General features: G+C 49.1%; 1 protein-coding gene across 1 annotated transcript in view; it reads left to right on the top strand.

Annotated features, from left to right (window-relative positions):
* The window catches only part of mast3b (microtubule associated serine/threonine kinase 3b), a 71,694-nt gene extending 50,109 nt beyond the window's left edge, over positions 1 to 21,585 (top strand). Inside the window, exons 25-26 of the mRNA XM_059991299.1 lie at positions 16,527 to 16,699; positions 16,900 to 21,585. Coding sequence (XP_059847282.1) covers positions 16,527 to 16,699; positions 16,900 to 18,308 — 1,582 coding nt within the window. The 3' untranslated portion in view covers positions 18,309 to 21,585. The remainder of the gene's footprint in view (positions 1 to 16,526; positions 16,700 to 16,899) is intronic.
* Positions 21,586 to 22,239: the final 654 nt, after the last annotated feature.

Here is a 22,239-nt window from a genome sequence, read left to right as displayed (position 1 = left end):
GAGTGGAGAGTGAGTTTGTAAATCTAGCTGGAGCAAAGGATGTTGGGAACGAGGAGGGTGGAGTGCCGTGGGAAAGGTGGAAGAGAAGGAAGAAGGGGTGGGTGGTGCAGGAGTAGACACACTCAGCCCTGAGACACCAGACAAGGTCACTTGATTCCAAACAATCAGTTTATTGATCATTACAGAAGATCTCTCTGGTGTTCCCTGCCCCCTCCTCTCTCCTGCTCCCTTCCCCCTCTCACTCCACAATAGAGACCCATATCAGAATTGGGTTTATCATCACTCACATATGTCATGAAATTTGTTTTTCTTTTACAGTAGTACAGAGCAATATATAAGATTACTGCAGTATTGTGCAAAGATCTTGGTTACACGTGTATATACACACACACACACGATAGTAGACAAGTGAGTTCGTTAAATTCAACAACCATTTTTATTGTGATAAACACAAAAACAGACCAGCACTAACGTGGGGAGAGAACTCAATTGAGCTTGAACTTGAATGATCTTTATTGTCATTATACACAGGTACAATGAAACTCTATTTGGCTTCCTCTCAGGCAATCAAACAAAGCGGTAGATAAAAACAAGATAGTAATAGAAAAACAGTATTAAATAGATAAGTTGCAGAAAATAAGTTGCAGCAGCACCAGAATATCACAGTAATGCACAAAGTCCCGTTAGTGCGAGTATTTGAGTCCTTGTGCATGCACGTGTGTGCTGACAGTTTCAGTCATTGTTTTATGGGAGTGGCGTGATGGAGGCCACAGCTCTGGGGTAGAAGCTGTTCCTCAGTCTATTTGTTCTGGCTTTTAGTGTCCTGAACCTTTTGCTGGACGGCAGCGGGTCAAACAGGGAGTGGCCGGGGTGTGTAGTGTCTCTGGTCATGCTGATTGCTTTCCTCCTGAGTCTGCTGGAATAGATGATGTCCAGTCCTGGGAGCTCCATCCTGACAATTCACTGGGCTGCCTTCACCACGTGATGCAGGTCTTGTCACTCAGCGGCTGTGGAGCTAGTATACCACACTGTGGCGCTGTTGGTCAGGTTGGTTGCAATTGTGCTTTTGTAGAAGTTAAGCAACAGCTTTTGTGGGAGTTTGGCCTGTTTCAGCATTCTGAGGAAGAGGAGTCTTTGTTGTGTCTTTTTGACAAGCAGCGAGGTGCTGCTGGTCCATGTCAGCGAAGTGTTGCTGGTCCATGTCAGCGAGGTGTTGCTGGTCCATGTCAGCGAGGTGTTGTTGGTGGTCCATGTCAGCGAGGTGTTGTTGGTGGTCCATGTCAGCGAGGTGTTGTTGCTGGTCCATGTCAGCGAGGTGTTGTTGGTCCATGTCAGCGAGGTGTTGTTGGTCCATGTCAGCGAGGTGTTGTTGCTGGTCCATGTCAGCGAGGTGTTGCTGGTCCATGTCAGCGAGGTGTTGCTGGTCCATGTCAGCGAGGTGTTGCTGGTCCATGTCAGCGAGGCGTCGGTGGTCCATGTCAGCGAGGTGCTGGTGGTCCATGTCAGCGAGGTGTTGCTGGTCCAAGTCAGCGAGGTGTTGCTGGTCCAAGTCAGCGAGGTGTTGCTGGTCCAAGTCAGCGAGGTGTTGCTGGTCCAAGTCAGCGAGGTGTTGCTGGTCCAAGTCAGCGAGGTGTTGCTGGTCCATGTCAGCGAGGCGTTGCTGGTCCATGTCAGCGAGGCGTCGCTGGTCCATGTCAGCGAGGTGCTGGTGGTCCATGTCAGCGAGGTGTTGCTGGTCCAAGTCAGCGAGGTGTTGCTGGTCCAAGTCAGCGAGGTGTTGCTGGTCCATGTCAGCGAGGTGTTGCTGGTCCATGTCAGCGAGGTGTTGCTGGTCCATGTCAGCGAGGTGTTGCTGGTCCATGTCAGCGAGGTGTTGCTGGGCCATGTCAGCGAGGTGTTGCTGGGCCATGTCAGCGAGGTGTTGCTGGGCCATGTCAGCGAGGTGTTGCTGGGCCATGTCAGCGAGGTGTTGCTGGGCCATGTCAGCGAGGTGTTGCTGGGCCATGTCAGCGAGGTGTTGCTGGGCCATGTCAGCGAGGTGTTGCTGGGCCATGTCAGCGAGGTGTTGCTGGGCCATGTCAGCGAGGTGTTGCTGGGCCATGTCAGCGAGGTGTTGCTGGGCCATGTCAGCGAGGTGTTGCTGGGCCATGTCAGCGAGGTGTTGCTGGGCCATGTCAGCGAGGTGCTGGTGGGCCATGTCAGCGAGGTGCTGGTGGTCCATGTCAGCGAGGTGCTGGTGGTCCATGTCAGCGAGGTGCTGGTGGTCCATGTCAGCGAGGTGTTGTTGGTGGTCCATGTCAGCGAGGTGTTGTTGGTGGTCCATGTCAGCGAGGTGTTGTTGGTGGTCCATGTCAGCGAGGTGTTGTTGGTGGTCCATGTCAGCGAGGTGTTGTTGGTGGTCCATGTCAGCGAGGTGTTGTTGGTGGTCCATGTCAGCGAGGTGTTGCTGGTCCATGTCAGCGAGGTGTTGCTGGTCCATGTCAGCGAGGTGTTGCTGGTCCATGTCAGCGAGGTGTTGCTGGTCCATGTCAGCGAGGTGTTGCTGGTCCATGTCAGCGAGGTGTTGCTGGTCCATGTCAGCGAGGTGTTGCTGGTCCATGTCAGCGAGGTGTTGCTGGTCCATGTCAGCGAGGTGTTGCTGGTCCATGTCAGCGAGGTGTTGCTGGTCCATGTCAGCGAGGTGTTGCTGGTCCATGTCAGCGAGGTGTTGCTGGGCCATGTCAGCGAGGTGTTGCTGGGCCATGTCAGCGAGGTGTTGCTGGGCCATGTCAGCGAGGTGTTGCTGGGCCATGTCAGCGAGGTGTTGCTGGGCCATGTCAGCGAGGTGTTGCTGGGCCATGTCAGCGAGGTGTTGCTGGTCCATGTCAGCGAGGTGTTGCTGGTCCATGTCAGCGAGGTGTTGCTGGTCCATGTCAGCGAGGTGTTGCTGGGCCATGTCAGCGAGGTGCTGGTGGTCCATGTCAGCGAGGTGCTGGTGGTCCATGTCAGCGAGGTGCTGGTGGTCCATGTCAGCGAGGTGCTGGTGGTCCATGTCAGCGAGGTGTTGGTGGTCCATGTCAGCGAGGTGTTGTTGGTGGTCCATGTCAGCGAGGTGTTGTTGGTGGTCCATGTCAGCGAGGTGTTGTTGGTGGTCCATGTCAGCGAGGTGTTGTTGGTGGTCCATGTCAGCGAGGTGTTGCTGGTCCATGTCAGCGAGGTGTTGCTGGTCCATGTCAGCGAGGTGTTGCTGGTCCATGTCAGCGAGGTGTTGCTGGTCCATGTCAGCGAGGTGTTGCTGGTCCATGTCAGCGAGGTGTTGCTGGTCCATGTCAGCGAGGTGTTGCTGGTCCATGTCAGCGAGGTGTTGCTGGTCCATGTCAGCGAGGTGTTGCTGGTCCATGTCAGCGAGGTGTTGCTGCTGGTCCATGTCAGCGAGGTGTTGCTGCTGGTCCATGTCAGCGAGGTGTTGCTGGGCCATGTCAGCGAGGTGTTGCTGGGCCATGTCAGCGAGGTGTTGCTGGGCCATGTCAGCGAGGTGTCGCTGGGCCATGTCAGCGAGGTGTCGCTGGGCCATGTCAGCGAGGCGTCGGTGGTCCATGTCAGCGAGGCGTCGGTGGTCCATGTCAGCGAGGCGTCGGTGGTCCATGTCAGCGAGGCGTCGGTGGTCCATGTCAGCGAGGCGTCGGTGGTCCATGTCAGCGAGGCGTCGGTGGTCCATGTCAGCGAGGCGTCGGTGGTCCATGTCAGCGAGGCGTCGGTGGTCCATGTCAGCGAGGCGCCGGTGGTCCATGTCAGCGAGGCGCCGGTGGTCCATGTCAGCGAGGCGCCGGTGGTCCATGTCAGCGAGGTGCCGGTGGTCCATGTCAGTGAGGTGCCGGTGGTCCATGTCAGCGAGGTGTTGGTGGTCCATGTCAGCGAGGTTTTGATGGTCCATGTCAGCTGTTCTGACAACATAACTCCAAGGAACTTACGGTTTTCCACACTTTCCATTACTTCTCCATGTATATGGGGGGGTGGGGGGTGTACTCTGTCCTTGGATCTCCTGAAGTCAATGATCATCTCTTTTGTTTTAGAAGTGTTAAGGACCAGATCGTTGTCCTTACACCATTGTCAGATGATCCACCTCGAGCCTGTAGGCTGTTTCATCCTCGTCCAAGATCAGGCCAACCACTGTGGTATCGTCCGCAAATTTAATTATGGAGTGGAGGTGTAGATGGGGGTGCAGTCAGGTGTAAAGAGTGTGTAGAGCATAGGGCTCAGCACACAGCCCTGCGGGGTGCCTGTTTTTATGATGAGGGTGGTGGATGTGTGCTTACCAGCTCTGACTTGCTGTGGTGGGTCTGTGAGGAAGTCCATTACTCATGAGCACAGGGAGGAACCAAGGCCAAGAGTGTTCAGTTTGCTGACCAGTTTATGGAGGATGACTGTGTTCAATGCAGAACTGAAATCCAGAAATAACATCTTCACATAAGTATTCGGTTCCTCGAAGTGAGTCAGAGCAATATGGAGGGCAGTTGTGATTGCATCCTCTGTGGAGTGGTTTGCCCGGTAGGCAAACTGGTGTTTGTCCGGATCAGGTGGGATTGTAGCCTTAATGTGTGAGAGCACAAGTCTCTCAAAGCACTTCATGGCTATGGGTGTCAGCGCTACAGGGCGATAGTCATTCAGGCACTTCACAGCTGATTCTTTGGGCACTGGGATGATGGCGGAGGTTTTAAGGCATGTTGAAACAGCAGCTTGTTGCAGTGAGAGGTTAAATATACTTGTAAACACCTCAGCAAGCTGGTCAGCACGTGCTTTCAGTACCCGGCCGGGCACTCCGTCTGGGCCGGCTGCCTTACTCGCATTCATTTTCCTCAGGGTGGATCTCACCCGATGTTGCTTGAGGACCAGTGTGGACTCATCGTCAGGTGGGTTGATGAGTGGAGCAGCCTCCTCCCTCTGAGCATCAAAGCGGGCAGAGAACTGGTTTAGGACATCAGACAGTGTGGCGTCATCATCTGGCAGCAGATTATTGGTTTTGTAGTCTGTCAGCGCCTTGATGCCTTTCCACATACTGCGGAGGTTGTTGTTCTCAAACTGATTTTCAATGCGCAATTTGTACTTGCGCTTTGCATCCCTGATGCCCCTGCAGAGATTCCCCCGTGCTTCACTGTAGGCTTGTTTGTCTCCTGACCTGAAGGCTGCATTGTGCTCCCGGAGTAGTGCCCTCCCATTGCTGCTAATCCATGGCTTTTGGAGGAATATGCTGGTTCAGTCCTAGGATATATTAAGTTTTGCACAGAAAATGTAATAACACAAAAGACAATTAAGGTGTTTCCCAATCATAAGACTATAAGATATAGGAACAGAATTAGGCCATTTGGCCCATCAAGTTTGCTTCTCCATTCCCTCATGGCTGATCCATTTTCCCTCTCGGCCTCAGTCTCCAGCCTTCTCCCCTTATCCCTTCATGCCCTGACCAAACAAATCTCTCAACCTTTGCCTTAAATATACCCAATGACTTGGCCTTCACGGCCGCCTGTGGCAATGAATTCCACAGATTCACCACTCTCCGACTAAAGAATTCCTCCTCATCTCCATTCTAAAAGGACACCCCTCCATTCTAAGGCTGTGTCCTCTGGTCTTAGATTTCCACCCCCATAGGAAACAATCTCTCTACATCTGCTTTAGCGAGGCCTTTCAACATTCAATAGGTGTCAATGTGATCCCTCTTCATTCTTCATAATTCCAGTGAGGCCCATAAGCCATCAGAACCTCCTTAGGTGACAAGTCCCAGAATCATTTTTGTGAACCTCCTTTGAACACTCTCCAATATCAGCATATCCTTTCTTAGATATGGGGCCCAAAACTGCCCACAATACTCCCTCATGAGGCTTCGCTGGTGCTTTATAAAACCTCAACATTACATCCTTGCTTTTGTATTCTAGTCCTCTTGAAATGAATGCTAACATTGTATTTGCCTTCCTCACTACCAACTCAACCAAATTAACCCTTAGGGAATCCTGCACAATAACTCCCAAGTCCTTTTGCACCTCAGATTGTTGAATTTTTTCTCTATTTAGAAAATAATTGACCTTTTACTCCTCCTAGTGGTGCATGACCATACACTTCCCAACACTGTTCTTTCTGCACTTCTTTACCTGTTCTCCTGTCTGTCCTTCTGTAGCCTTTCTACTACCTCAAAACTACCTGCCCCTCCACTTACCTTTGTATTGTCTGCAAACTTGGCCACAAAGCCACCAATTCTGTTATCCATGTCATTTACATATAACGTAAAAAGAAGCGGTCCCAACACAAACCCCTGTAGAACACTATAGTCACAAGCAGCCGACCAGAAAAGGCTCCCTTTATTCCCGCTGTTATGTGATCAGCAACAATAAATATAAAACTGAGTCAGGTTTTAGAAACAAGCATAAGCATTTATTAAACTCTGCTCAACAAGAGTGAAAAGTAAACGAACGACTAACTTAACCAGAAGTTAACTGCTATACGGCAGTTTAACAAACAGCCGAACTCTGGAATGCTTCTTAAAGTGGTAAATTCGATAAGTCCAAGTGTCTTATACAGTCAGTAAGGAGAGACTTCCCTAAAAACAGATTTCTTCAAAGATGTAACACTACTGCTGATCCCAGCCAAGAGATGCCTTGTCCAAACGATTCACGACGAAGGAAGTAAAATGGCTTAAAGGAACTGACCTTTGTGCTGGAAGGTGAACACTGCACAAACCTTCCTGACCTTGCAGGGGTTATCTCAGATGCAGGTCACTATTCCTGAACGAAGGTTCAATAAGGTCGATCCTTTATGAAACCACCGAACAACGCCAGTTTTACTCAATTCTTCAGGTTCCCGTACTTCAGTAAAGTCTTCACTCTCCAACTAGACTGCAAAGGTAAATCAAACAAAACTGGCAGCGTTTGGTGAAACTGCCGGCAACAACCTTTGAGACGTAAGATAGAAAGTAAAAGTCCACTTTAAAACAAAAATGCGTCATGAGACGAATCCGCAGCAAAGCTAACGAGCTAGCTAACAAACCGGGAAAAAAAGATAGTGAAGCCTCGAGCAAGAAAGCTGATGTTACAGTAATGGCGCCGTTGCACATTGTTGGACCTGGACCTGTGCTACCTGATGACTTGGAGAGGCTTCGTTTAGTACTTCTTACTGACATGATGCAAGCAGTGCATTCTGCCCTAAAAACAGAACTTGAAGTTGCTTTGTCACCAGTGAATGCTACCATGGAACAAATTATATCTTATTACAAGTCGCATGACGAAAGCATTCGTGAGGTTGAAGATGGCCTGAATGATTACAGTGACCGACTGGCGAGCACCGAAGCCACCATTGCAGCGCTGCGCAGCGGAAATGCATTTCTGAAGGGGAAACTAGATGACCTCGTAAATTGGCCGTGGAGATCCAATTTGAGAGTGGTCGGCATTCCTGAAAATCTGGAAGGTTTGGACCCTATTAAATTTATGACCAAGTTTTTTGACGAAGTGCTGGGGACAAATTTCTCCCCAAGGCCTCTCGTACTTTTGCACGCTTACTGAGACGGGCCTAAACCAACCGGTGTCTCTGAAGCCAACCAAATGAGACCAAGTACATTCCTGGTTCTCTTTCACTTCTTTCAAGATAAGCAATGCATCATCAATAGACGGAAGCAGGAGCTGTATTTCCACGGATATCGCGTGTTTTATCATGAAGATTTTAGTGCGGAGCTGGGTAAAAAACGAGCAGCTTTCAAGGAAGTGAAACCCTGCTTTACAGGGAAGGGGTCAGGTTCGGTTCCTTGTATCCTGCCTGGCTCCGGGTCATCCATGAAGGTAAAAATCATTATTTCCATACACCAGAGGCGGCCAAAGAGTTTTACCATTCGCGCCGGGGAGAAGAAGAACGAGAAGAGCAATGACTTTTTTTAGGTTATTGATGCAGCATTGAAGGGACCTCCTGCCGAGGCAAACTGTAAATTTTCGTAATTCACTTCCTTGTTCATTTTTTCCAGTTTAATTTGTGGAATGTGATCGGGTTAAACTATGCTGCGGAATCTGATTAACAAAAACTTTCAACCAGCAAAATGTAAATATTTGGGATTTGTATCTCTGGCATTTAGTTTCCTAGTTTTTTTTTTGGTTTTAATGCTTTGCTTGACCTGTGTTATCTTTAGCCTATATGTATTAAAGGTAGAATAAGTGTTGGTATAAATTTTAAGGAGGGAAGCCACCCTAGATTAGATTGAAAGTTTTGATTGAACTGCCCCAGAAGGCAGTGGAGGCCAAGTCTCTGGATGCATTCAAGAGAGAGTTAGATAGAGCTCTTATAGATAGTGGGGTCAAGGGATATGGGGAGAGTGCAGGAACAGCGTACTGATTGTGTATGATCAGCCATGATCACAGTGAATGGCGGTGCTGGCTAGAAGGGCCGAATGGCCTACTCCTGCACCTACTGTCTGTTGTCTACTTTGGTTGTATGGGGGAACGTTTTGGAAGTTTTTTGTTTGGTGATGCCTGCGATCATCCTCATTTGGGGAGGTAGATCTAGGCTTCAGGGGTTAATTGTTTTTTCTTGTTTGCGTAAAGGGATGGGGGGAGTGTTCTGGGGGATTACCGTAGCAGCTTATTCTTTTGTGTGTTACGGATTGGCCAGACTTTCTTTTCATTGTGCGTTATTGTGTGCAGCTTGTGCTCTCGCACTGTTTTGGATTGTGGGCCCTGTGTGCCTTTTGATATGGTTAACATGAGTGCTGTTGATGGAGGCCACCCTGTGAGGTTTATTTCTTGGAATGTAAAGGGGCTCACTGGTCCTGTTAAAAGAGCTAAAGTTTTCTCTCATCTGAAACAATTAAAAGCAGATGTACTATTTCTACAAGAGACACAGTTAAGAGTGGAAGACCATAATAGACTCCGTAAAGCATGGATCAGTCAGGTTTTTCATTCCAGATTTAATAGTAGGTCCGGGGGGGATGGCAATATTAATCACCAAAAGAATGCAGTTTACACCATCTGATGTAATCAGTGACCTTAATGGTCGCTTTATTATAGTCTCTGGATCTCTCTTTCAGATACCTGTCATTTTGGTAAATGTTTATGCCCCTAATTGGGACGATGTCCACTTTGCAAATAGGGTTTTGTCATTAATACCTAACCTGAATACACACCAGCTAATCTTTTCAGGAGATCTGAACTGTGCTATTGACCCACTGCTTGATAGGTCTAGCTCTAGGGGAACATCTTCTGGTATGGCAAAGGCCTTCTCGATGTTTATGCAACAAAATGGTTATATGGATCCTTGGAGATGTTTGAATCCATCAGTTAGGCAATTCTCTTTCTTTTCTCATGTTCCCCATTCCTATTCCAGGCTAGACTATTTCTTTATAGATAGCTCCTTGATACCAATGATTAGACAAATTGAGTACACTGCTATAGTTATATCTGATCACTTGACCGTGAAACTGGACCTATGTTTTCCTTTAAACATTAGAGAACGGCCTCTGTGGAGACTTAATCCCCTTTTGCTTTCCAGTGAGAAATTTTGTAGTTATGTATCGGCTAACATTGACACATTCTTCGAGACTAACAAAACTGAGTCGGTATCATACTCTTTACTTTGGGAAACTTTAAAAGCTTACTTGAAGGGTGAAATAATATCTTGTAGCGGTGTGCTACACGCAGCGCTAAAATTACGACACGGAGTCGGTAACTGCAGTCGAAGGAAAAAACTTTATTCGAAAACTTCAGCCTCACTTTTAAGCCTCTGTCAACCGGCCCCCCATGGCGAAGAGGCTCCAAAGCTCTGTGCTCGCAAACCCCCGTAGGCTATCTAATTGTGAGTCGGTTCGAATACGCTAGGAAATGAGCCGCCACATAACCCCCCCCCAGAACCGGCGATACACCCCCCAATGTCCACAGCCTGGGCCAGAACCTGCTTGGGAGGTCGGCCTCTGCGCCGAGGCGCCGGAAACTCGGTCGGTTGCGCCAGGTCCACATGGGCCGGCTTGAGGCGGTCCACCGTGAAAACCTCCTCCTTCCCCCCAACGTCCAGCACGAACGTGGACCCGTTGTTCCGGAGCACCGTAAACGGCCCCTCGTATGGCCGCTGCAGCGGTGGCCGATGCCCGCCCCTTCGTACAAACACAAACTTTCAGTTCCGTAGGTCTTTGGGTACGCAGGTCGGGTGCCGCCCATGCTGTGAAGTGGGTATGGGGGCCAGGTTACCGAGCTTCTCGCGAAGTCTGCCCAGGACTGCAGCGGGTTCTTCCTCTTGCCCCCTCGGGGCTGGTAGGAACTCCCCGGGGACGGCCAGGGGCGCGCCGTATACCAACTCGGCCGACGAGGCTTGCAGGTCGTCCTTGGGCGCTGTGCGGATGCCGAGAAGGACCCAGGGAAGCTCGTCCGCCCAGTTGGCTCCTCGCAGGCGGGCCATGAGGGCCGACTTCAGGTGACGGTGGAAACGCTCCACTAGCCCGTTGGACTGTGGGTGGTAGGCAGTGGTGTGGTGCAGCTGAGTCCCCAAAAGGCTGGCCATAGCTGACCACAGGCTGGAGGTGAACTGGGCGCCTCTGTCGGAGGTAATGTGGGCTGGTACACCAAAGCGGGATATCCAGGTGGCGATCAGGGCTCGGGCGCAAGATTCGGAGGTGGTGTCGGTGAGCGGGACCGCCTCTGGCCATCTTGTGAACCGGTCCACGATAGTCAGGAGGTAACGCGCTCCGCGCGACACTGGCAGGGGGCCCACGATATCCACATGAATGTGGTCGAAACGCCGGTGGGCGGGATGGAACTGCTGCGGTGGGGCTTTGGTGTGCCGCTGAACCTTGGCTGTCTGGCAGTGCATGCACGTTCTGGCCCATTCACTGACCTGTTTGCGGAGTCCGTGCCAAACGAACCTGCTGGAAACCATCCGGACAGTTGTCCGGATGGAGGGATGCGCCAAGTTATGAATGGAGTCGAAAACACGTCGCCGCCAGGCTGCGGGGACGACCGGACGGGGCCGGCCGGTGGCGACGTCACAGAGTAGGGTCCTCTCACCTGGGCCCACGGGGAGGTCCTGGAGCTGCAAACCAGAGACTGCAGTCCTGTAACTCGGAATCTCCTCATCTACCTGCTGTGCCTCTGCCAGTGCCTCAAAGTCTACCCCTTGGGAAAGGGCATGAACAGTAGGGCGAGAGAGCGCATCCGCCACGACATTGTCCTTACCCGAGACGTGCCGGACATCCGTTGTGTATTCAGAGATGTAGGACAGGTGGCGTTGCTGGCGGGATGACCAGGGGTCGGATGCTTTCGTAAACGCAAAGGTAAGCGGTTTGTGGTCCGTGAACGCGGTGAAGGGCCGACCTTCTAGGAAGTACCTGAAATGCCGGATTGCCAGGTAGAGCGCCAACAGTTCCCGGTCAAAAGCACTGTACTTGAGCTCGGGTGGCCGCAGGTGTTTGCTGAAAAACGCCAGGGGTTGCCAGCGACCTGCGATGAGCTGCTCCAGCACCCCACCGACTGCCGTGTTTGATGCGTCCACTGTGAGGGCGGTAGGGGTGTCCATTCTGGGATGTACTAGCATTGCGGCGTCAGCCAAAGCTTCCTTCGTTTGAACGAAAGCGGCGGCGGACTCCTCGTCCCAGGTAATGTCCTTGCTCGGACCCGACATCAGAGCGAACAGGGGGCGCATGATCCGGGCAGCTGAAGGGAGGAAGCGGCGGTAGAAATTGACCATACCTACGAATTCCTGAAGGCCTTTGATCGTGGTGGGTCGGGGGAAGTGGCGGACCGCATCTACCTTAGCGGGCAGAGGGGTTGCCCCGTCTTTAGTAATCCTGTGGCCCAGGAAGTCAATGGTATCAAGTCCGAACTGGCATTTGGCAGGGTTGATTGTAAGACCGTACTCACTCAGTCGGGCGCAGAGTTGACGGAGGTGGGACAGATGCTCCTGACGACTGCCGCTGGCTATGAGGATGTCATCCAAATAGATGAACGCGAAGTCCAGGTCCCGTCCCACCGCGTCCATTAACCGCTGGGACGTCTGTGCGGCATTCTTCAGGCCGAACGGCATGCGGAGGAACTCGAAGAGGCCAAACGGGGTGATGAGAGCCGTTTTGGGGACGTCGTCAGGATGCATCGGGATTTGATGGTACCCTCGGACAAGGTCGACCTTGGAGAAGATCCGGGCGCCGTACAGGTTTGCCGCAAAGTCCTGAATGTGCGGCACAGGGTAGCGGTCCGGTGTGGTAGCCTCGTTCAGCCTGCGGTAGTCGCCGCACGGTCTCCAGCCCCCCGTCGCTTTGGGCACCATGTGCAGGGGGGAAGCCCAGGGGCTGTCGGACCGCCGGATGATCCCCAATTCCTCCATTCTCTGGAACTCCTCCTTCGCCAGTCGGAGCTTGTCCGGGGGAAGCCGCCGAGCACGGGCATGGAGGGGTGGTCCCTGTGTCGGGATGTGGTGCTGTACGCCGTGCCTGGGCATGGCTGCTGTGAACTGCGGTGCCAGAACCGATGGGAACTCCGCCAGGACCCTGGTGAAGTCGTTGTCGGACAGCATGATGGAGCCGAGGTGAGGGGCTGGCAACTGGGCCGCGCCCAAGGAGAACGTCTGAAAGGTCTCGGCGTGTACCAGTCTCTTCCTGGGCAGGTCAACCAGCAGGCTGTGAGCTCGCAAAAAATCCGCACCCAGAAGCGGTTGGGCTACGGCGGCCAGTGTGAAGTCCCACGTGAACTGGCTGGGGCCGAACAGTAGCTGCACCTGACGGGTGCCATAGGTCCTTACTGTGCTGCCATTCACGGCCCTCAGGGGGGGACCCGGTGCCCTGCTGCGGGTGTCGTAACTCGTCGGAGGTAAAACGCTGATCTCAGCCCCAGTATCGACCAAAAACCGGCGTCCCGACCTTCTATCCCACACATACAGGAGGCTATCCCGATGGCCAGCCGCCGTAGCCATCAGCGGCGGCTGGCCCTGGCGTTTCCCGGGAACTTGCAGGGCGGGCGGCAACGGCGGGCTTCTGCGCCCCACCGCTGGTGGTAGAAGCACCAGTGTTCATTGGGCCGGGGGTTAGTGGGCTCTGCGGCCGGGCCTGGACTGGTTTGCTGCCGGGAGCGTGGCTGGGAGATCTGCGCGATGGACGCCCCGCTCACCTTTTTGGCGTTCCACAGCAAGTCCGCCCGGGCTGCCACCTTCCGGGGGTCACTGAAATCCGCGTCGGACAGCAGCAGGCGTATGTCCTCGGGCAGCTGCTCCAGGAATGCCTGCTCAAACATGAGGCCTGTGTGTCCCTCGGCCAGAGACAACATCTCATTCATTAAAGCCGATGGAGGTCTGTCGCCCAAGCCATCCAGGTGCAGTAAACGGGCAGCCCGCTCGCGCCGTGAGAGTCCGAAAGTCCTGAGGAGCAGGGCTTTGAATTCCGTGTACTTGCCGTCTGCCGGGGGCGACTGTACGAACTCCGCGACCTGGGCAGCTGTGTCCTGGTCGAGGGAGCCCACCACGTAGTAGTAGCGGGTGTCTTCTGAGGTGATCCGGCGAACGTGGAATTGGGCTTCGGCTTGCTGGAACCATAGGTCCGGGCGCTGTGTCCAGAAACCCGGCAGTTTCAACGAAACCGCATGAACAGAGGCGGCGTCGGTCATTTCTGGTCCAAAAATCGTTTGGACCGTCGGGGTCACCAATTGTAGCGGTGTGCTACACGCAGCGCTAAAATTACGACACGGAGTCGGTAACTGCAGTCGAAGGAAAAAACTTTATTCGAAAACTTCAGCCTCACTTTTAAGCCTCTGTCAACCGGCCCCCCATGGCGAAGAGGCTCCAAAGCTCTGTGCTCGCAAACCCCCGTAGGCTATCTAATTGTGAGTCGGTTCGAATACGCTAGGAAATGAGCCACCACAATCTTATACTACACATGCCAATAAGGAGCGTAGCAAGTGTTATTGCAATCTATTTTGGACTTGGATAGGTAATATTCTGAGGCACCCAATGCGGAAATATATAAAAGCTGGGCTGATTGCAAGCGAGGTTTAATCTTCTATCTACAAACCTATCAGAACAGTTAATTCTTAAGACACGTGGCCTCTACTTTGAATACAGTGACAAGGTGAGCCGGCTTATGGCTCATCAGTTGAAGCGTCAAGCTGCATCACACTTATTCCCTAGATAAGAGATACGCACCAAAACTTGACAATCAATCCAAAAGAGATTAATAACATCTTTGCAACTTTTTATTCCTCTCTGTATACCTCAGAGTTTCATATGAACATAGAAAATAGGTACAGGAGTAGGCCATTCGGCCCTTCATGCCTACACCGCCATTCAGTATGATCATGGCTGATCATCCAACTCAGAACCCTGTACCTGCTTTCTCTCCATACCCCCTGATCCCTTTAGCCACAGGGGTCATATCTAACTTCCTCTTAAATATAGCCAATGAACCGGCCTCAACTGTTTCCTAATACCATGGGCTCTTAATTTGTTAAGCAGCCTAATGTGAGGCACTTTGTCAAAGGCCTTCTAAAAATCCAAGTAGACAACATCCACTGACTCTGTTCATCCTGCTTGTTATTTCCTCAAAGAATTCCAACAGATTTCCCAGGCAAGATTTTCCCTTGAGGAAACCATGCTGCTACGGCCTTTTTTGTCATGTGCCTCCAAGTACCCTGAAACCTCATCCTTAACAATGGAGTCCAACATCGTCCTGAGCACTGAGGTCAGACTAATTGGCCTATAATTTCCTTTCTCCTGCCTCTCTCCCTTCTTGAAGAGTGGAGTGACATTTGCAATTTTCCATTCCTCCGGAACCTTGCCAGAATCAATTAATTCTTGAAAGATCATTACTAATGCCTCCACAATCTTTTGAGCCACCTCTTGCAGAACCTGGGCTGTACACCATCTGGTCCAAGTGACTAATTTACCTTCAGGCCTTTCAGTTTTCCCAAGAACCTTCTCCCTAGTAATGGCAACTTCAACACTTCTGCCCTGACACTCTCAAGCTTCTGGCGTATTGCTAGTGTCTTCCACAGTTAAGACTGATGCAAAATACTTACTCAGTTTGTCCATCTTTTCCTTATTCCCCCATTACTACCCCTCCAGCATCATTTTCCAGTGGTCCGATATCCACTCTCATCTCTCTATTACATTTAATGTATCTAAAGAAACTTTTGATATCCCCTTTAATGTTTTTTGCTACCTTGCCTTCATATTCCTCTTTTCTTTCTTAATGACTTTTTTAGTTGCCTTCTGTCGGTTTTTAAAAGCTTTCCAATCCTCCAACTGCCCATTAATTTTTGCTGTATTATATGTCCTCTATTTGGCTTTCACGTTGGCTTTGACTTCTCTTGTCAGCCACAGTTGTGTCCTTCTGCCTTTAGAATACTTCTTCCTCTTTGGGATGTATATATCCTGCGCCTTTCGAATTGCTCCCAGAAATTCCAGACATTGCTGTTTTGACATCATCCCTGCCATTGTCCTTTTCCAATTAATTTTGGCCAGCTCCTCTCTCATCCCTCTGTAATTCTCTTTTCTCCACTGTAATACTGGTACATCTGACTTTAGCTTGTCCTTCTCAAATTGCAGGGTGAATTCTATTACATTACAATCACTTTTGCCTAAGTGTTCCTTTACCTTAAGCTCTCTAATCAATTCCAGTTCATTGTGCAACACCCAATTGAGAATAGCTGATTTCCCTCTCCCCCACCCACCCCCCGGTGGGCTGAACCACAAACTACTCTAAAAAAAACCATCTCATAGCTATTCTAGAGATACCCCCCGCCCCCACCCACCCCCCCCCCCCAGATCCAGTACGAACCTAATTTTCCTTATCTACTTGCATATTGAAATCCTCCATGACTATGGTAACAATGCCTTTTTGACATGCATTTTCTATCTCATTGTAATTTGTAGACCACGTCTTTACTACTGTTTGGGGATCTGTATAAAACTCTCATCAGGATCTTTTTACCCTTGCAATTCCTTAGCTCTAGCCATAATGATTCAGCATCTTCCAACCCTATGTCACCTCTTTCTAATGATTTAACTTCATTTTTTTTCCAACAGAGGCACGCCACTCCCTTTGCCTACCTGCCTGTCTTTTCGATACAATATGTATCCTTGGATGTTAAATTCCCAGCTATAATCTTCTTTCAGTCACGATTCAGTGATGCCCACGATATCATAGAGTTAGGAGATCACAGAGTTGGGAGGTACTGCCCATCTCAGACTACTTTTTAGATGGTGGGGGTGAGCTGACTTCTTGTACTTGACCATCTGAATTCCAGTAGTTTGCATCAGCAATTATTACCAAAAAAAACACTAGTAAACTGATGACTTTCTTGAAATGAAATCAAGCATCTTAACCCAGTCTGGCCTCTTTGTGGTTGCGGACCTTCAGATGTGTGGTTGACTGGCGGGTATCCTAGCAACCTACTCCTCTTCAGGGATAGGCAATAAGTGCACACAGTTACAGCCACATGGGTTAAAGAAAAAAATCCTTCCTCCATGTGTCAATAGACCAGTAGTGGTCTTTTCTTCAAGCATTCGAGAGAAGTGGTCACTAACCATGTCTAACCCCTTGGCTTTAACAGAAGGAAGTCACGCCTCAAGATTTCAAAGCAGCCGGCAACACGGAACACCGGCCGAGGTCTTCCATCGGGCTTGTATCAGTCGTCTAGTGAAAGTGCCCCGGGATCTCCCACTTGCAGTCTGTCGCCAGGACCAGCAACTCCCTGTCGAAGCCCGGCACCAGATCCCCACTCAGGTTATGACCGCTTCTTTTCTTGTCTCAGTAAATTTTGGGCCAGCTGGGTTTTAAAATCCAATGGTTAGAGTACTTTAGAGGTTAATTTTGATCCAAGATTGTTACTGAGCTCCATCGGGATCAATTTAGAATCAGTCTCTGTCCAATTTTAATTATATAAAACACAGATCTAACTGGGTCCTGTCTTTTTTTTTAAACAGGGACCACCTCACCCCAGAACATCTCTCCTGGACAAAGTGCTCCAACCTCTCCAGCAGGAAACCTCAGGCCCTGCTCTTTGCATGGGCTGGCCTCCAAGTCCAATAGCCAGCGTTACAAAGCTGGCCGACGGAAGTCCACCAGCAGCATCCCACCCTCGCCTCTGGCTTGCACTCCATCACCAACGCCCCAAGCATCTTCACCACACCGCTCACCCTCCCCTTTATCCTGTTCCTCCAAGAACATCCAAGCCTATTCTGGCAAGACACTGTCCCCTCCAACTATAGTGAGGCACTTGGTGCGCCCTCGCAGTGTGGAAACGATACGCTCGCCCCTGCTGAGACAGCTGCACTTGGGAGAGAGGTTCTCAGCTGTCTGTCTTGCCGAAAAGAAACAGTATGGGTCAAAGAAGCATCCCGAGTTGTCCCTCGGTGAAGGGGGAAGTGAAACCCTGCACAGTGATTCCCAGGACCTGGATGAGCCGACTGAGCTCGAGGCCTCTGCTGATCAACAGGAACTGGAAGAGACTGTGACAGCCCAGAAGGCCGAAGAATGGTCAGTGCAGAAGCACAAGACACATCAGGACACCAAGCCAATGGGAAGGGCAAAGTTGCTTGAAAAGAATCATTCACTCCTGAGACAAGAAGCAGTTGATGAAGTGAACATTGGTGATGGGGCAACAGCCATAGTTGAGCAGGAAAGGCCAAAGATTGAGAGAGCCAGCAAAGAGGAAGAGGAAGCATCGGAAATCAACTGTCCTCCATGTAAAGGGACTTGGGTCGGGGCAGGATTTGATTCAGACCCAGGTCCTGGCCCAGCAGAAAGTACATGCTGTGATCATGAAGAGTCCAGCACTCGGAGACCGCACTTGGTTCCAGGAATTGAGGTTCATAGGTCAGAGCTGAAAAATCAGAAGTGGGGTGCTGTGGATTGGCAATGTCAGCCAACTCATCCGATTTCAAGCCTTTGCCAATATCCCGGCAGACCCATGGGGGGTGATGGAGAAACTGAAGTCAACAACTTGAGGAAACAGGGGGATCCATTTCAGAATTCGAATCAACAAGATATACCCTCTGAAGTAGAAATGACAATAACTCCCATGAGTGCTTCATTGACTCCTATTGGTCATAAACATCTCCATTCTGGAGATCACCAGTCAGATCTCCTGCACTATCAGACTGAAGATTCCTTAGCAATAAATGAAGATTTGGTACAGTGTGCGCTAATGGTAGGTGCCAGCAGGTCCAGGTTTCGCAAAGAGCTAGAAGAATGCAGAAAGGAGAATTTTGCATCTTCGGACACTGAAACACTGCGAAACACATCGGGAACAGCAGGCAGCCGTAGACAGTGTGCTCAGTCTACAATCTCCAAGCTGGAAACCAAAATGGAACCTAAAGAAAGAAAGTGTTAAGAGATTGGTTTTCAAAATCCACAGCAGCCTGCCTGAAAGCACTGTTATCAAAGTGGATTAAAACAGTGAGTCAGTATGTACATGTGTATGCATTTGTGTAGGTGTGTCTGTGCAGGTTGTTTGGGAGGTACAATGAATGATGGGTTACTGAACATGTAGAGAGAGAGAGAGAGAGAGTGTGTGTGTGTGTGTGTATTGTTTGGGAGGTACAATGAATGAAGGGTTAATGAACATGAAAGCATACTTTTATAGAACACTTACTTTACAGAAACAGTTCAACATCTATTCAGGAAATCCCCAAACGCTGCTGTCAGGAGTCAAGAGTTGGAGGTTTCTGCTGGTAACTCATTTACAACTAAAGACACTTGAAACAATGCCATATGATGGAGCACTTTGTGGGCTGTGCTTGAGGCACTGCAGAACTGGAATGTTGTCTGAAGCACAAAGTGAAACTATGGAAGAATGAAAAATCAACACAAGTCTTCATAAACAAAACCTGAATTGATAAACATAAGCTCAGAATAAGCAATTAGCTGCATAAAGTGATCGCACAAGCCACGTGCTCTATGAGCCATGAAAGCAGGGGAAGTGATTCCTCCAGCTTGTGTGCTGACATGTTCTTCAAAGAATAGAACAATCACCAGTTGAATTTGTCATGGGGAAGATTTCCGTATATTTCACAGTATGAGTTAAGCGATCAAGCCGCCCTTGTTACATCCTACCGGAAAAAGTTAGTGGGTGAGATTTGGTAGGAATAAAAAAACACACTTCTCTACGCCACCTTCTATACCTTAAAGCCGGAGTTCCCAACCATTTTTATGCTGTGGACCAATACTATGAAGCAAGGACCCCAGGTTGGGAACCCCTGCATTAAGGAAATCCCAAAGTGAAATACAACCAATTAAATATTTTGGAATTAAGTCAGTTTGTAATTTGGAAGCTTTTACACTGTACCTAACAAACATTGTCTCTGCCTTGGGAGTGTCTAACGGGACATACTGAGGAAGCTTTACTCAGTTTTTAACCTTTGCTGTACTTACACAGGAGTGTTGGGTTTGGATGAACTGAAGTGTCTTTGTTGGAACTGTAACATTCCTTAAAAGGGCAAATGGATCTCCCACATAGTGAATGAGAAGCCATTGTCATTTACCCTTGAGCTCAGATCGGTCCAAGCTATTGCAATGTTATTCTAGATTTTGTTTTCTTGGGCATGAGGATTCAGTGAATGAAGTGCATTCCTTTTGTCTGTGTTACTGGGTGGATGGTGCCATTTAATTGGTCTTATGGATATAGGGATTGTATTTTCAGTTAAAGCTAACATTTTCAACCAATGCTTGGCATGGGACCAAAGTGGAGACTATGGGTTGAGTTGTACGTCCATGGCTTTAATAACCATTCAGTACAGTTTAGGTCAGAGAAATTCTGATGCCCATATATACAGTGCAGTCACCAGCTTCCAGATTAGCCATAGACTCATCCTACTGTCCAGTACTGGTTCAAATGTTGTCTAGCTGCCAGTTTAAGTTGAGCACATTTGTGCTGGTGGGACTCACATCTGAATGAAAACATCTGTCAGTTGGCAGGCCACTTTATTCCTAAACCATCTTCAACCATATCTGCCAAGCGGATAGTCCATCTTGGCCTCCTCATGAGATTTCTACCATCACAGAAGCCAACTTTTAGCCAATTTTATTCACTCCATGTGACTTTAACAAATTACTGATGTAGCCGAGGGTACAGCCCCTGAGAACATCTGGCTGTAAAACGAAAAATATGTGCTCCACTCCTAACCATGTTATTCCAGTACAGTGACGACATTGGCATGCACCCAATGAAGTGGACAAGAGGCTGAATAATCCACCCAACCAGTGCCTACTAGCCTACTCTCAAACATCAATGACATGATAGATGGTTTCAACAGGGCTGCCATCAACATTAATAGCCTGCTCGCTGATGCTGAGATTGGCTTCCATCAGAATCACTTGGCGCTGGACATCATCATAACTCCATTCTAGTCAGTTCTCCAACGTATCTAGAAAATGGTTATGGTGCTTGGAAGCTACTGATCTCAGTCACACAAAATTGTTGCAGAAATCCCTCAGGGGAGTATCCCAGACACCTTCAGCTGTTTTGCAAACTGAGATCAGAATTAGGAATGTTTATTGATGGTTCCATTCATAACTCTTTTCCAACCAGCAAGATCTGGTCAATGTTCGGGCACAGACCATTAAGCAACTGGTAATTTTCTGTCATACTTCCAGAAAATAACCATTACCCATAAGAGAGAATGTGTTATAGTATTACTGTCACTAAAATCCCAAATTTCAACATCCAAGATGTCAATATTGACCAGAAAATAATGTGGACCAGTTATTTACATATGGCTGAACAAACAGGTCAGAAGTTGCTTGTCCTATAGTGACTGCTCACCTCCAGCCTTCCCAAAGCCATTCCACCCTCAACAAAACTTGGGTCTGGAGAGTAATGGAAAGTTCTCCACAACTCTTAACAACAATCACAGAACTCAAGACTATTCAGAATCAAGCAGCCCACTTGACTAGCTCCTCATGTATTACCCTGAATATTCTCTCACTACACTAGTGCACCATGGATGCACTACCATCTATACAATGCACTGCAGATATTTACCAAGATTATCCCAGCAGTACATTCCAAAACTATGATCTCTACTCCCTAAAGCGACAGGCATCAGATACAAGATCATTTCTAGGTTCCACTTCACCCTGACTTAGAAAAAGATGGGCCTAAATCCTGGAACTCTTGACTAACAGGGTGGAAGGACCTTCACTAGAAGAGCCACAGCTTTCCAGAAAGCATTCCCTCAAGAGTATTAAAGATGGGCAATGATTTTTAGCTTTACCAACAAAGGCCATATCTTGCAAGTGAATATCAGCTATGATTCTGAGTGTAGTTATTCCATAAAGAAATTTGACAATTGCAATTAAAGGTTTATGAAAAATCCTCTAATTTCCAAAATGCAATGGATAAAGATACAGAACTCTGTCCCAGAGAGTCTTTCACTTTTGGTTATTCAGCTTTGACCAGTTTGTAATGTCTGACTGGGTTCAATAAAGAAGATATTAAGCGTGGCACAAATTAGCATTTATGGTTAACAAATAAGCATTGCAATTTTAACCATATAGCAGCTTTCTTTGTGCAATCTTGTATTGTTCAGTGTTGAAATCTTTGCTCTCCAAGTGTTCCACTTGTTCTCATTGTTTCTTTGTGAATTTTTAAAAATAAACTTTGGCTTTTTATAACCTGCCTCTCAATCAAAAGTGTGATAAGGACCTGTGGCAGAAGGTGAATCCGACTCACAGGCCCCTTACTGCTCAGTCACTTCAACTCCCCACAGAAGAGCTACTTCAGTGCCAGCGGCCACACTAATTCTCGAGTGCAGAATATTCATGTGCAAGAGACGTGAAAACGTGTTGCACGCTGTACAGTGTCACAGGTACAACCCTCCTCACTGTTATCTGCTTCCTGGTCTGTATTGGTGACCACTTCTGGACAACACAGTCCAGGAAGATCTTGGTCTGATCCAGGCTGCATGAGCTCAGGACAGCATTAAGAGACAGACGATGTCTGCCCCTGCTCACTGCCGCCTGCTTTAGAAGGTTTCTGCTTGCCTCGTGTAAATCTTCAATTGTAACTTTACGTTTCCACAATCATGTAGAAAGTCTCTGGGTAACTGCATTGTTTCCCACTCCATGCTGGGATTGGAACATGCCTTTCGAGGATGTCAGCATCAGCTTCACTCAAACCGGTGAAGATAAAAAAGCGCAGTGAAATTTTCCAGCTTTATTTTTCGCATGTCAAAACATAGTGAAATGCATTGTCAAGTCAAATCAAATCAACAAGGGTTGTGTTGGGCAGCCCACATCTGTCATCACACTTCCAGCACCAACAC

Source organism: Hypanus sabinus, chromosome 16 (assembly GCF_030144855.1).
Source record: "Hypanus sabinus isolate sHypSab1 chromosome 16, sHypSab1.hap1, whole genome shotgun sequence".
In the NCBI taxonomy this organism is placed as follows: Eukaryota; Metazoa; Chordata; class Chondrichthyes; order Myliobatiformes; family Dasyatidae; genus Hypanus; species Hypanus sabinus.
The sequence above is the reverse complement of the archived record's forward strand: the minus strand, read 5'-3'. Positions and strand labels throughout refer to the sequence as shown.